At 38.6% G+C, this 15,287-nt stretch overlaps 1 protein-coding gene and 1 long non-coding RNA gene across 6 annotated transcripts in view; both read left to right on the top strand.

Annotated features, from left to right (window-relative positions):
• Positions 1 to 15,287, top strand: part of CLPTM1L (CLPTM1 like) — a 98,187-nt gene that overhangs the window by 1,458 nt on the left and 81,442 nt on the right. For 2 of the 5 annotated variants that reach the window (XM_072411980.1, XM_072411977.1), the window contains exons 2-3: positions 6,230 to 6,454; positions 8,566 to 8,666. In XM_072411980.1, coding sequence (XP_072268081.1) covers positions 6,293 to 6,454; positions 8,566 to 8,666 — 263 coding nt within the window. In that variant the 5' untranslated portion in view covers positions 6,230 to 6,292. Of the gene's footprint in view, positions 1 to 5,662; positions 5,873 to 6,229; positions 6,455 to 8,565; positions 8,667 to 15,287 lie in introns of those variants that run through there. The other 3 variants (XM_072411978.1, XM_072411979.1, XM_072411981.1) reach the window with 3 other exon arrangements.
• LOC140331194 (uncharacterized) lies at positions 8,673 to 14,162 on the top strand. Its single transcript, XR_011920875.1, has 2 exons — positions 8,673 to 11,490; positions 11,943 to 14,162. It is a non-coding gene; the product is annotated as an uncharacterized lncRNA (long non-coding RNA).

Here is a 15,287-nt window from a genome sequence, read left to right as displayed (position 1 = left end):
TTTTTGGCTGATGTGTGCTTAGTAATGAAGTTTATGGATTGTGTATGCACATCTCCTTGTGTTATAATTTGTCATACATTAAAAATTGTAGAAAGGGTAAATGTTTCCTTATCAACTAGTGTGGTGAAAAAGAAGTACAAAAAAATGTCGTAAGGTTAACATAATGTGTGCATAGAGTACACACATGTATCTGGAAGTTCATCTGGCGCCCTCATATTGGGAGTTGTACCAGGTCAATTATCCACCACTCTTTCACAACTGATGTTTATGTTAGATACTTCTAAGCACCTTCCTATTTCCTGGTTTGGATGTAAAAATGTGGTAAAAATGACCTACCAGACTGTCTTTACAGCACTTCTTGTGGGTCTGGGATAGAGGTATGTTTTCTGGAGGTCTCATATTGACTCATTTACCACTGCTTTCCATCGCTAAGTGTCCTCTCTTTCCCCTATGTTTGGAGCCTCCCTACGCTTTTAGGTGGTGGCTAGAGATAAGGGATTTGGAGATGTATACTTCTTCCTGAGATTTGGCGGAGTGAAGCCCTACTCCCACTTTGTATCCTCCCATGTGGCTTCGGAACTTGAACGCTATTGATATATATATTTGCATCATTTTATCTCTTCTTTTATTAAAGTTCTTGGCTGTCTGGACCGCTTGGTTGGACTACATTCAATATCCCTTTATTATTTTAATATTATTTATTATTATGCCTTTAGAACTGTTCTTCCCCAGGAGACTATGAATCCTTTTCCTACTTTTACATCCTTTCCCGGCTTGTCCCACTCTTATTTTCAGGCATAAAATGCATGTTTAAACATTTTTGTGAAACCTGGTGGATAAAATACCCCAGTAAGGAAACAGGTAATTCAAGTCATTTCATAATAATTAACCCCCTAGCGTTCTAATTCTGTCAGTTTTTTGATGCAAAAAGTGATCCTATTTTTCTTTGCATAGAAATATTTGTTTATATTGTGGGCCTGTAATTCTTAGGATTAACTCCCTGGTATATTATTTATATTTATTTATTATTTTATAATTATAATACATAATTGTAAATCATATTATAAAAAATAATGAAATAATAAACCACAACAGTGTAATTTATCAAAAATTTCTCATCTGAAATTTTTCAAACAAGGGTGCAATATTATTGATATTAAGATAAATTTAATGCAGATTTTAGAAAAAATTTTTTTTTACATTTTTAGTAGACATCCCGGGTGTGGTAGATTTTGAAGCAGGGTGCTGCACAAAGTCCAACATCCCAATATTATTGATAAATATTAAGATAAATTAAATGCAGATTTTAGAAAAAAATTTTTTTTACATTTTTAGTAGACACCAGGGGTGTGGTAGATTTTGAAGCAGGGTGCTGCACAAAGTCCAACATCCCAGTCAGGACAGTAGAACCTGGTTTCCTTGCGTTTCTTCCGTCTTTGAGCAGCAAACCACGCACATCCTTGTAGATGCCGCCTTCTTCTGGGTTCGTGGCATGTATTCAATGAAGTGACGACCAGTCAGGCGTTCTGGGTTGACAACGGTGGAAGCACGACTTCCAGGTCTATATATAGCCACTGATGATGTTTAGTGGTTCTTAACTATGGATTTGGAAACTTGCAAAATGAAGTCTGAATGATTCACAGGCCTGTGACTATTTTATTTGTACAGAATGTAGGCATTCCATAGACCCTGCTCAACTAGATGCCTGAAAATCTTCTTGTAGTACTTCCTTTGCTGTTTCCTCATCGCTGGGTCATGTCATGTCATGGCTTGGTCAGCTCTGTCGACACCTCCCATGGTGTTGATGTAGTCAATCACTACCTGTGGCTTCATCACTTCTTTCCCACGTTTTGTGTGTACCAGAACGGTGGAGGCATCATGGACAGTACTCATCAGGCACACATCTTTCTTGTCACTCCATCGCAGGGCCATTATCTTTCCTTTCTGCCAGGCAACAATTTCTCCTGTCTTCAGCTTCCCTTTTGCAAACAGTGCTGGCAGGTTGCGCCGGTTAGCCCTAACGGTTCCATAGGCATCTGTTCTGTGTTGCAGAAGGTACTCATAAAGCTCAGGAGAGGTGTAGAAATTGTCAGTTGTGACACAATAGCCCTCAGTGTTCTCCCCAGAAATTTTTTTCAGCCGAGTGGTAGGAAGCTGTAGCCGGGTGGTAAAAAAAAGGGAGTGTGGCAAAACACGGCAAATTTAGTGCTCCCAGTTTTTTATGCCATGGGTATCCAGTAACCTCTTATTGTTTCAGTGTTCTACCTTCTCCCTATTATTTGTTACAACTTTGTAATGCCTGCCCCGTTAGTATATCAAATTTTTCTATTCTATGTATTTTGCCACAACTGTCCTATGCCGTGTATTGTGACCCAACTTACTAGTGTTCTAAGTTTTAAGAGTGTAATCCTTTGTAGTAGTGTAATAGTATAATGAATGTGGTGTAACAAGTTAGGCTTAGCTCATATTAGCAGCAAAAAACATTTACCCCCTCTGAGTGACTTCTGGCAACTGCTAGGCACCTAGGATTGGTAACAGGCCATAAGTGCTGGGCACCTAGGATTGATAACAGAGGGTAGGTGCTAGGCCCCTAGGATTGGTAACAGGCGGTAAGTGCTGGGCACCTAGGATTGGTAACAGGCGGTAAGTGCTGGGCACCTAGGATTGGTAACAGGCGGTAAATGCTAGGCACCTAGGATTGGTAACAGGCGGTAAGTGCAGGGCTTTTTCAGAGCTAGAAGTTTTTAAAGCAGCAGTGGTTCCTGGAATGAGGAATGGACAAAGGTAACCTTACTGCCGGTGTGAATTCAGCCCAACTTCAGATGTGCTCTTGTGTCTAAATTTAGTTAAAGTGAACTTTTGTGAAAACATTTTTTTTTCACTTGATTCTTTTACAAATTTAGCCCAGCAGGCCCATGCTGGCTCAGCTTCCACCTTTTCTCTGATGCTCACTTGTACGTCCAATGCTGCCTTGCACTGCGCATGCATTAGATTGAACACTTTTTTTTGTTACATTATAAGAAATCCTCTGAAGGTGCATGCACACAAGGAGCAGTGCAGAGCCTCTTGGGATATGTGACACAAATATCCCAGGAGGCTGCGGATCTCCCCTTTGGTCTTTACCGAAATGGAAGTGAAGACTGAAGGGTCCTCTCCACAAAAGTGTAAAAACAAAAAACGCACATTTTTCCATTACATACTAGAGAAAATCACTCTTTAATATAATGTTAAAAATGTGGCGATGCTTTAATAGCATCATGCATGTGATATCAGATGGGGACAAGACAGACAGTGACTCCCTCTCATCACTGCCCATATTCTATATAAAATCACTGTCTGTGAAGTTTATCCACAGTGTGTAATGTCATCGGCAGCGCAGTGTGATAGCTGTGTGAGTGTAAAAGCTGCTTGTCATATTCTGCAGCCTAACAAACTCGCTGTGATCCCACCTTCAAAACAAAAACTGTTAGATAAGTGGACAGGAATGTGTAACAGGGCAGGGAAGCCCATTGTAATGGGCAGAGTGTTTTATGTTCTAATGATGCTGTAGTAATGAGATTGTAAGGGGAGAATGTGCCTGCCACTTGCACCTATATTTTCAGTTTTGTACCCCCACCTCAGAGAAATTGGGCTTCAAAGAAAAGAACCAGACAGTAGTTTCAAAGGGATAGATTTGTGACAGGTAGGTATATATTTAGGGGCTCCACCCCAATGCAATGTTAGTGGCTCGGGGGTCCCCAATTTGCACTTTCAATTTAGGACTCCTAGTTGCACTTTCCTCTGAAACAGCAACCCCAAAGCTCAATTTTCATATTTTTTTACATTTGTGACACCCATATCTTGAAATTCTTTAAATCTGGGAGCCTGAAATTGTAATAACTAGTATCTATGAGGGTCCCCTGTACACCCTGAAAATTACAGGTCATTGTGACATTCAGTTTAGGAGATATGGAGGTTTGTACACACTGAGCTGTGAGGATGCAGAATTCACACACACAGGTAGAGGTGGATACATTTCACAAGCAGAAGTTTTTTAAACAGAAATCTGAGCTTGTGCTATGAGATGGGGGCGGGGCTGCCTGTGTCTCCTTCACATGAAGGTTGAACTGTGTGTGCTCACCTCTCATCGGCAGCAATCCTCTGAACGGATGACACAGAGCAGCCTCACTGAGATCCGTGCATCCGAGGATGAGCGCTGCCCAGAGCTGGGCGGGTTGTTCAAATCAGCCGGGCGGAGCAACTGGCTATAAACCTCTGGGGAGAACTATGGCCCAGACCTAGCAATGGCTCAATGAGGAATAGCACTGAAGATGTTGCCAATCCATAATGGCTGTATCTGGGGTTGAACTGTGTCCCTTTTCCAGTGTACAGTACTGTATTCCAGATGTAGCCAGATGAGGATTTGCACAGCATATAGGTCTTTACGCCAAATCATGCCCTTTTTGACGCAATGTACTGCACCCAGCTGAGCCTCCCCTTATAAGCCATTAGACTTTCATCAATGCTGACATCTCTTTCTAGCACATAGGTTTGCTGGAAATTTTGTAGAATCATCTGAGACACTTCCCAAATTTTCTTGAATTTTGGTGCAGGATGGGTCGTCTCATCAAATTCTTCATTGTTTGCGAAGTGCAGGTACTTCATGATGAGGGAAAAGCGGTATTCTGGCATGACTGTGCCAAAGAATGGAGTGGCAATCATTTTGTTCTTGGACCAGTACCATTTCTGCACGGGTTTGCCCACAACTCTCTGCAGAATCACCAAGCCCAAAAACAGCCAAATGTCATCCTTGGTCACAGGTTCCCACTTTATGAGCTACAGCAATGTCTTCTTTAGCAACTGATAGCTTCCTGGTGTTTGGCCGGTGTACACCATGTGGCTCTTTCCTCTTTCTTCCATGTGGATTCCAAGTGGATTGAACCACATAGAACAGCGGGTGACCCTTAGGTTGACTCCATAATAAGTGTGTTGAATATTAAAGTGGAACTTAAATTTTTGATAAGACAAGGCTTTATTTCAGAAAGGGACAAGTGATGTTCCCTCTACAATAAGCATTTATTCCTGTCTGATTGCTCTGTTAAACTGTTGAGCTTCACATGCACAGTTTAGCAATGGTGGCCAAGATACCACAGGGTATGGGACATATTAGTATAGCAAGATTTAGTTGTGCTTTAAAGATGTAGCATATGTAGCTCTTATAGTGATCAAAGATACGTCGTACCAACTGACAGATTTGTATAGGGAGAAAGGCAGCCTTGGCATGGGCCCTAGTTCTAACCTCTCTAGTTGTTTTTGGGTTATTGAAGCGTTAGGTCACAACACGGGGTCTGCCTCCCACCTACAATTTCTTCCCAACCAGCTTAAAGAAAAATCTTGGTTGAAATTTTAACCACAAACTAATGTGAAAGAACACTTTTAAATGGGCCCTTATGATAAAAAAAAAATCATACTGGGGTACAAGTGATTAGGGGCATTAAAATGGGACGACCTCTAACACACAGAAAAAACACTAGATCAGGCTGGCCTGACTATTTAAAACCCGTTATGTATTATATTTGAGTTTTGTTCTATTTAAATCTATGGATTTAGAAAAGGGTTTAAAAAAAGCAGTGACAGCTACCATTTCTTTTTTTTTATACAGGTTTTCTTTAATTCCCGGTCTGGAGAGAATGTTTGCAGTGTGTAGTTCAAGATGCAAGGAAAATGGAGTGTGTGATATTAGCAGGGGTAGCTCAGTGTAAAACCAAAAAAGCAACATCCAGCTTGGTTTGATATGATTTCCCTGTTGAACAACTGCCATTCTTCAGCCCATAAACACTGAATGAACGTTAAAGGAATAGTTCTACGAAAAAGGATTTCAGAATCGTGTCCTGTGAGTTTGAGTGCCAAGGGGCATTTAAACATCATTTTCACGCTTGGCATTTGTTCCTATTCAATGGGCTTGGAAGTGTGTATTGAGTTGATCAGGTTTTTGGACAGGTACCCATGTCACTGTGTACTGATTGGGATTACACTCTAGGTATTGGGTCCACAATTTTACTACTGGTATTGGCTTCTTTATTGCATCCACCTATTTTTATCAATGTAGCCTTGAAATAAATTAAGATTGGTATACAACAGATTCCTATGTTTTCCTGTGTCTTTTTAAAGTTGGCTTTTAAGAATTGTTTGTTTGTTAATGTTGGTTTTAAATGGCACATTTCTAACTCTGAACATATCTGTTTTTTAGGTCTATGCATTCTCATATAGTTTTGGTTTCCAGCTTGTTTTCCTGCTACTTTCTACTTCTACAATGCTAAACAGAAGCTCCTTCACCACCCTAGTTATTGGGGTATTTATTGTATATGTGGTTCATACCTGCTGGGTGATGTATGGCATTGTCTACACAAAACCTTGTGAAAGCCACAGTGATAACTGCATCAAACCATACCTCTCAAAGAGGCCCAAATTGCAAGTAAGTATAATACTTTAATAAAAAATACTGTTTTATGTATAAGTGCTAATATGTTCTCTTCCCTGCTACTTCCCTGCTACTAAAATTTTTCCCTCGCCTTCTTCCAGGTTTGGAGTCATCTACCCTTTTTATTGCTTGGGTTGGGATGATGTAAATCCTCAAGTATAAATGCTCATGAATTGATCAGTGTATAAAAAAACAATCATACCTTTTTCTTTGTTAGAAGATTTTACTTTAAAGTATAATTGCCAGTATTTAACCACCTGACCGATAAGCCCGACCTTGGTACGGGCTAAAAAAAAGTTACTATTTTCGATAACCCCGAACTTTTCTCCCTATGTTAAAATCATCACTTACCTGGTCCCGCTGTGCTCATCCAGCGTCGTGTTCGTGTTCCAGCGTCGTCCTCCTGCGTCGATCTCCCTCTCCAGCGTCGGTTGCCTTCTCAGAGAACCAGCGGGACCAGGTAAGAAGCCGGCCGGCATCTTCTGTTCCGAAGAAGAAGATACCGGCCGGCGGAGAAGAAGATGCCGGCCGGCTTCTTACCTGGTCTTGCTGATCATCCAGCATCGTTCCCCTTCCAGCGTCTCGGGTGCCTTCTAAGACAAGAAGCCGGCCGGCGGAGAAAAAAAAGCCGACTGGCTTCTCCGTGCGTGTGTGTCCCTCAGCGATGACGTCGGCGCGTGTGCAGGAAATTCAAATTCAAACTTATTCAAACACATTTTGTATTGGATTGATACAAACTCCTGTATCCAATCCAATACAAAATAATACAAAATAAATACAAAGTATGTAATTGGTAAATTCAAATTCATATTTTGTATTGGATTGGATACAAACTCGTGTATCCAATCCAATCCAAAATATTATAAAATTAATACAAAGTACATAACTGGTAAATTCAAACGCTCATTTTGTATTGGATTGAATACAAACTCCCGTATCCAGACAGTCACTCTGGCCGCGCTGAACAGGAGACGGGACGGGACAGCAGCTGGGAAGGATACATTTTGATACATTTGGACCATAAGATGCAGGGACTTTTTCCCCCCACTTCTGGGGGAAAAAAAGTGCGTCTTATGGTCCGGGTCCGAAAAATACGGTAGTTATATATTTGCCAATGATCTCTTACATGCTGAAAGCTGAATCCATTGACAAGCATCCCAGAAAAATGTAGATTGCACACTATAATGTATGAAACAAAGTGGAGAACTCTGCAAACTAGTGATCAAAATATGTGAACATGAACAAATCTATCATCTTTTGCTGGGGGTTTCATATCCTAAATTTTATTGATGAGAACTTGAAGATCTCCAAACACTCCATGCAATTATTTGATTTTTGCACTAGCACGAAGGTGATAAAATGTACAAAGAATTAAGAAAGAATGAATAATAACATTTTGCTTATCTGATCAGAGATGATTGGTGCAATAATAGTAGTCTCAGTTTCTGTCCTTAGCTGGAGAGCACCTACAGACATATTGGGTATGATTTGCTAAAGCTCTCCAAGGATGGAGAGGATACACTTTCATTCACTTTCACTTTTCAGTGAATCTGGCTTAAGACTGACTTAACCCAACTGTAGAGGATTGTGTTGTGATTTAAAGCAACGTTTGAAAAATCTTTTGAGTAACTTGAAAAAAATATATATTTTTTAAAGTGAACCCAAACATATTTTTTTTTCTAGATAGATAACCCTTTTAAGTAAGGTAAAAATTACCTTCTTTTTTTTTTGTGGGGGGGGGGGGGAAACAAAGCCTCATGCTGTGATACTCACTTCACACATCCCAGGAGGCTTCTGACTGCTCCTTCTGCACATTAGGGCATGCACAGAAGGAGCTTTTTCTTCAAAGGGTGGGGGAGTGGGGGGGGGGGTGCAGATCAAATACCAAGATGGTGCAGGACCCAATACAGGAAAGCTCCCGAGGGATCGCAGGATCTGAGGAAGAAAAGGTGAGATTTTTTTTTTCTCATTTAGTTCCGCTTTAAGTAACATTGCAATGTTTATTTTTTACATTTTTTTGTTGATCAAATTTTCAGAATAATGTTTGAAATGTTATTTATTTTGCTATTTTATTTTAAAAAATTATTTATTTTCTTCTATTTCAGTTAAGTGTATATACCACAACAAGGACTAGTATTAGTGCTGAAAATAATGTTGATTTAGTTCTAAATGTTGACAACTTTGATGTGGAGTCAAGATTTGAAAGGTAAGAAAGTATATAATGTGTGCGTACATTTACATGTACAATTTTTTTTTCTTCTTTTTTGATTGATTATTTTAATAACTACAAGAATTGGAATTAAGCTGGACTCTTAAACTCTCGATCACAATGGAAAACCGGACACAATTAAAATGAACCTTTCTTCCGTGTGTGCCTTTAGATACAAAAAAGATTTAAACTAGAATTTTTACTTTGCATAAAGGGGTAGACAACCCATTTTTGTAAAGAAAACATGATAAATAAATAAATAAATAAAAAAAGGTGAAGCCCCACCTCTTTCGTCTTGATTGCTGCGGCACAGAATCTTGGAGCACAGAACTTCCTTCGCTACTCCTTCTGCGCATACCCGATCTCACGTCACCCAAAAGAAGGAAGGAAAAGGCGGAAAATGGCTTCGCCTGATTCTCTCTGCTATAGGACAAAGAGGATTTCCAGGATGGCGCGGGACCTGATTGAGGAAAGCTCAAGCGCAATTGAGGGATCTGCAGATTTGAAGGTAAGTGTGATTTTTATTATTTTTTTTTTTTTTCACTTTAGTTCCGCTTTAAATCTCAGAATCATTTCATTGTAAGTAGACTCCAAAATTGGCAGTTCTTACTGAAACATAATTATAGGATTTTACTAGGTGGTAAAGATTCCTTGAAGATCCACACAAATATTACACATTCATATAGTTGAAGTCTGAAGTCACACTAAGGGTAAAGTCTTTTCATTTTTTTTTTTTTTTTTTTACCGTATCACAGTTCCAGTGGATCACAAGTTTACATACATTTTAAGTGTGCCCTATAGCAAGAGTGTCAAACTCAAATACACAGTAGGCCAAAATTAAAAACTTAGACAAAGTTGTGGGCCAAACTTGAAACTGAAATAGCACCGCTACTAAAATTCCCTGCGACCAATGCAGGGCCTAATGTTATGAGTGGCAGTCCAATGCTGGGCCACGCATAGGCAGAGAGGCCGCTGGTCTATAGACACGAGTAATGCTGGGAATTGTAGTAGCGGCGCTATTTCAATGCAGTGGCGGGCCAGCTCCTATTCATATTTAGGATTCATTTGGGGGCAAAAAAAAAAAAGACGTTGCGGGCCAGAGTTTGACATACCTGCTCTATAGAGATCATGCTGCTAGCAGAGGGAGCTGCTTTTACTGTGAGATAATCCCAGCAGCAGCATGATTCTGTTCGTGCTTCAGTTCATGCTTCTGTCATTATCCCCATGTAAACCTCATATCTCCTTCACTGATTATCATAGAAATGTGAAATTTTCAGGGTACAGAAGGGACCCTAAGAGTTGCTACTAAACCAAATGTAATCCCTGTAAGCATACCAAGTTGCCAGATATGGAGTAACAAGCATAAAATCCCAACAACAATGAGGGTTATTTTTTGATTATGGGGGGTTATATCAAGACCAGGGTCCCCAAATTGAGTTTACATGTTGGGGACCCCTTGGGGGCCACTCTCATGGCAATGAACATTAGGGTACTGTCTGTGTGGTGTGATGCCCCTTAACGTTCACAAAACTTCAAGACTGTGTTCAGAGTTGCAGTGAGCTTGCTGTGTGGTTACCCCTTCCACATGCCATGGAACCCTGCCTAAGGTGAGACACTCAGTAGTGCTCACTACTGCCTCGAGTCAAATCTGCAGACGCTGCAGTATGAGGGACTAAGGGGCTGGCGAGCTGCCTGTTACACATAGCTGACTACTTACCTTCTGTGACCTTCAATGTCTCTGGAACAGAAGGATGTTGGCAACTGGTCCTGAAGATGTAGTAGTAAGAACGTGTACCCTTTGGCTCTCCGACACATGAATTGGATTTCCCTGGAAGTATCCATTGCAGGGATTCTTGATTTGTCATCTCTTTTTTTTTTTTTTTTTTTTTTTTTGATGTATGTTACAGTAACTAGAAACATTTCAATTTAATTTAAAATTAAAACTATTCCAGTTTTAAACATTCATCTTCAATGTTTGTTTGCATTGTGGTCTGCGAGCTTTATCCCAATGTCAACAGCAGCCTCATACAAAAAAAGGTTAGGTACCACTGCTTTAGACAATTTCCATTGGAGTTAACATATGGATGTATGTTAACCTCCCTAGCGGTCTAAATCTGTCCAAATTTGCATACAAAAAGCAGTACAATCAGGAATACCGCTAGGGGGATTAAGGCCTACCATCAAACTCAATGCCTCTTCTTTTTGCCTAAAAAAATGGTAAAATCAAACAAAATCACCCAAGACCTCAGAAAAAAATCAGACTACCACAAATTGGGTTTATCCTTTTAAACAATTTCCAAACATCTGAAGGTTCCACATGCATCTCTACAGATGAAAATACTCAAGTGTAAACACCATTGGACCACACAGCTGTCATATTGGCCAGGAAAGAGTCCTGTCAGCTAGAAAAAACGTACAGCGGCACAAAATAGTGTAGATCAATCCCAGAAGGGGCCTGGGGAAAATGTTGGAGGAAGCAAGTATCTATATTTCCACTCCTATACTGACCTGACCTGAATGGCTGATTTGCAAAATAGAAGCTCCTGCTTCAAAGCTGCCATAACACAACCAGACTTCAAGTAAACAGGTGTAATGATATTAGTGTAGGTGAGTGCTATGGCCTGATGTGTGTTCAGGTGTCCTGTCTGCATTCTCCATATATGCTCCCATCCAGGGCTGAACTTTAACATCATTTTGCACACCGCCTAATACTAGGAAGTTGGTTAAGTGGCCCCCCTGGAGCCTCCCACTGCCCTGTTTTCAGCCGAAGATCAGCAAACAAAGATAAAGGCAGCAGCGCAACAGCTTTTTGGATTCAACTGTAAGTTTTCATGTTTATGTTAAAACTGCATGCCTGCATGTGTGTACTATGGTGGAAGGCTGTGCGCATGTTTCTGGATAAAACTGCAGGGCTATGTGTATGTTTGTGTGTATGGTGCAGGAATGTATGAATGTTTGTGTATAGTGTATATTGTGTGTATGGTGCAGGAATGTATGAATGTTTGTGTATAGTGTATATTGTGTGTATGTTTGTGTATAGTGTATATTGTGTGTATGTAAAATGTAGGGCTGTGTTGTGTGTATAGTATATATGTTTGTGCATGTTTTTCTGTATAGTACAAATTATGTCTAGGTTTAGTGCAGGGCTATAGCTTATTTGTGTGTGTAGTGCTGTGTTGTATGTATATTTGCAATAGTGCAGGACTGTGTATGTTTGTATTTAAATCAAAGAATGTGCTAGTTAGTATAACATATTTTATATTTATATTTTAGTGAAAGCAGTACCCCCTTCACAATGGCAAAAAGTCTGTCAACAAACACGATAAAGTCTGCTGTTTATGAGCACTTTACATTATCAAGTGATGAGAAACATTACGTGTGCCAATGTATTCTTGAAGATGATGGTGAAAAACAAGGTGATGCAAAAATTTGCAGTTTCAGTGGGTCTAACAAAAATGCACCTACAAGAGCATCAAATTTGAAGACACTTGCAGCGTTTTCATCCTAAAGTGTTAGAGATTGTGAATGAGAGTATCAATGAAAATATTCCATCTACTTCTGGGATAAAAAATGTTCAGAATTCTACTGGAGACCAAACACAACTAAGAAGATTCTTTATATCTGACAAAGTTACCATACCATCGACACCAGAAAAAAAAAACACATTATTGAAATGGTAGTAAAGAATAGTGCACTACTATCCTTTTCACAACCAGCCTTTTTAGGCCTAAATCGAGAAATGGCTAAAAAACTTGGTGTTTCTCTGGAAAGAAAAAGTATAAAGAAACTTATAATTGAAGAGGCCAAATGTAAAAAGGAAGAACTACGAAAAGGTCTGAAGGGACATTTTGTTTTCATAAAAATGGATGCATGCACGTCACAGAGTAAAATATTTTGCTATTAATGTTAGATTTGATGATCAAAATGATAAAAACAAAAATGTGAACCTTGAGAGTAAAGGACACCAAGGCACATCCCACCAGTCACTATCTTCAGAAGTTAGTGAAGGATGTTCTAGAAGATTTTGAAATAAAAAAGGAGCAGTCTATGTATTGTGACAGATAATGCTTCTAATATGTTGAACACAATTGAGAAAATGAAGAAAGTGACAGATATTAAGGAAGACAGTTCTGCAACTATTGCAGAAAGTGAAAGAAAGATTATAGTCACATTTTGGACAACATTGTTGAAGAAGCATCTAAGCGTACTACTATTCAACATATGCGTTGTGCTGTTCATACTCTGCAACTTGCAATAAGAGATAAATTGAAAGATCAACATGCAGTTACTCTGGTCTGCAAACTGAGGCGAGTAACTGTTGCAGCCAGGGCTCTAAAACAGATGCCATTTTGAAAAAATGTGCAGGAAAAGGAGCCATTTTGGATCAAACAACACGCTGGGGAAGCACTTTTTTGATGGTAAAGCGTTTACTTGAACTAAAAGACTTTTCTGAAGAACTGGACAATGAAAATATTTGATTAACTGAAAGCCAGTGGACACAAGTAAAAGCACTGGAAAATCTACTTTCCAATCCCTTTACTATCACCAAGCGTTTGAAATCTGAAGGTTTAACACCTGGAAAATTCTTCTTGAAATGGAAGAGCTTGATATATTGCCTGAACTAAAGTGCAGGGTTAATAGCTGGCATTGTATCCTAAATGAAGAAAAGAGAGAATCTGATACTGGATAATCAAATCTTGTTTGCTGCTATTTATGTTGATCCACTGAGCTGAATTTTGTTATGCGATGACCAGACTGATACTTCAAAAAAGGCCCTTTATGATGTTGCCGTTTGCATGAAGAGATTACTACCTAAAACACCACCACTGGATGAAGCATTAAGCACTGCTAACTCAGGATCATCCTCTTCAAATGAAGAATTAGACTTTGATTCCTACTTGGACAAAATGAAACTTTCAACAGTAAAGCGACGTTGCATATGCGTGAAAGATAAATGACCAGAAAATGTCCAAATAAAGAGATTCCAGTAGGAGTTTTTTAAGGAATTAAAGAAGTAAAAACTATGATCACTCATTGAAACTGACTGTAGAAGAAGCCATCCTTGTTTATCCTAAGATTATTAGTGATGTGGCTAGAACCGTAACAGCAATGCCACCCACCCAAGTCAGTGTTGAAAGACCATTTTCAGCTCTAAAAATATTTAAGTTAGATTTTCTAGAGCTTCTATGAAAGGGGATCAGAAAGCAATTCTATTTCCTAGGACAACACTACATTGAGTCTTAGAGTTGAGTTTTAGATTGAATTTAACAGCTATTCTACTCTACAACTATATTCCAAGTTTAATATATAAAATGTTTTAGGTTTTCCAGCTTTTGTTTTTGTTTATGTAGTTAAGCTTTGTTTTTGTTTTAAAACTACCAAAGAATGTGGTTCATATTTTTAAACTGGTAAAGCTCCTGTTTTTGATTTTTATGCATGCTACTACTTTATAGCCACTTGATAAAAAACAATAAATAAAACCTTATTGTTTTATTTTTTTTTGTCTTTTGTTTAAACTGGCCAATACAGTGGAGTGTCAAATTCCTAGCCAGTAGTTCTGTGGTTAAATGGCCTTCCTTCAATCAATGTGGAAAATAAATTAGCATATTACAGGGTTTCTCATTTTATCTTCACATTTTTGCATTCAAACTTCACACTTTTGCAACCAAACTTCACAAAAAAATTTAGACCCCCTACTTATTCATAAATCAATAAATGTATTTATTATAAAATGAAATACAACACAATATTTTTACCATAAAAGTTTTTCTCAAGAAACAATAAATAAAAATGTGATAATGTGATAAATATGTGATAATTAACGCCCCTAGCGTTCTAATTCTGTCATTTTTTCTGGATGCAAAAAGTGATCCTATTTTTTTGTTTATATTGTGGACCTTTTATTCTTAGGATTAACTTCTGGGTATAAAAATTATATTTATTTATTATATTATAATATAATACATAATTATAAATCATAAATTTAAAACATAATTAAATAATAGACCACAACAATGTAGTTTATCAACAAAAAAAAAAAAAATATTTTATCAAAAATTTCTCACTGAAATTTTCCAAACAAGGGTGTAATATTATTGATAAATAATATAAATTAAATGCAGATTTTAGAAAAAAATGTTTTACATTTTTAGTAGACATCCGGGGTGTGGTAGATTTTGAAGCAGGGTGCTGCACAAAGTCCAACATCACAGTCAGGACAGTAGAACATGGTTTCTTTGCTTTTCTTCCTTCCTCTGTCATCAGTCTTTGAGCAGCAAACCACGAACATCCTTGTAGGTGCTGCCTTTGTCTGGGTTGTTGGGATGTTTTCAATGAAGTGACAACAGGACTAGTGCACTTCACAAAATGGATGGCATCATGGGCATTACTTAATTCTCTGGCCATAAGGGTAAATACACTATTGATGCTTTCTAATAAAGCACCCAAATGAATTACCTATTTCTTACTACTTCATTCCATTTAGGAACAGGATTAAGAAATAGAGAGTATGGTGGTAAAAATAAGAGTTGGTGTCCCTTACTTTTCAACCAAACTCTTTAGCTAGCTAGTTTTATGAAAGGGGATATTATCCATAATTAGGATGACATGCTAAATATT

Source organism: Pyxicephalus adspersus, chromosome 5 (assembly GCF_032062135.1).
Source record: "Pyxicephalus adspersus chromosome 5, UCB_Pads_2.0, whole genome shotgun sequence".
NCBI lineage: Eukaryota > Metazoa > Chordata > Amphibia > Anura > Pyxicephalidae > Pyxicephalus > Pyxicephalus adspersus.
Note: the sequence above shows the minus strand (reverse complement) of the source record. Positions and strands in the feature narration are given on the sequence as shown.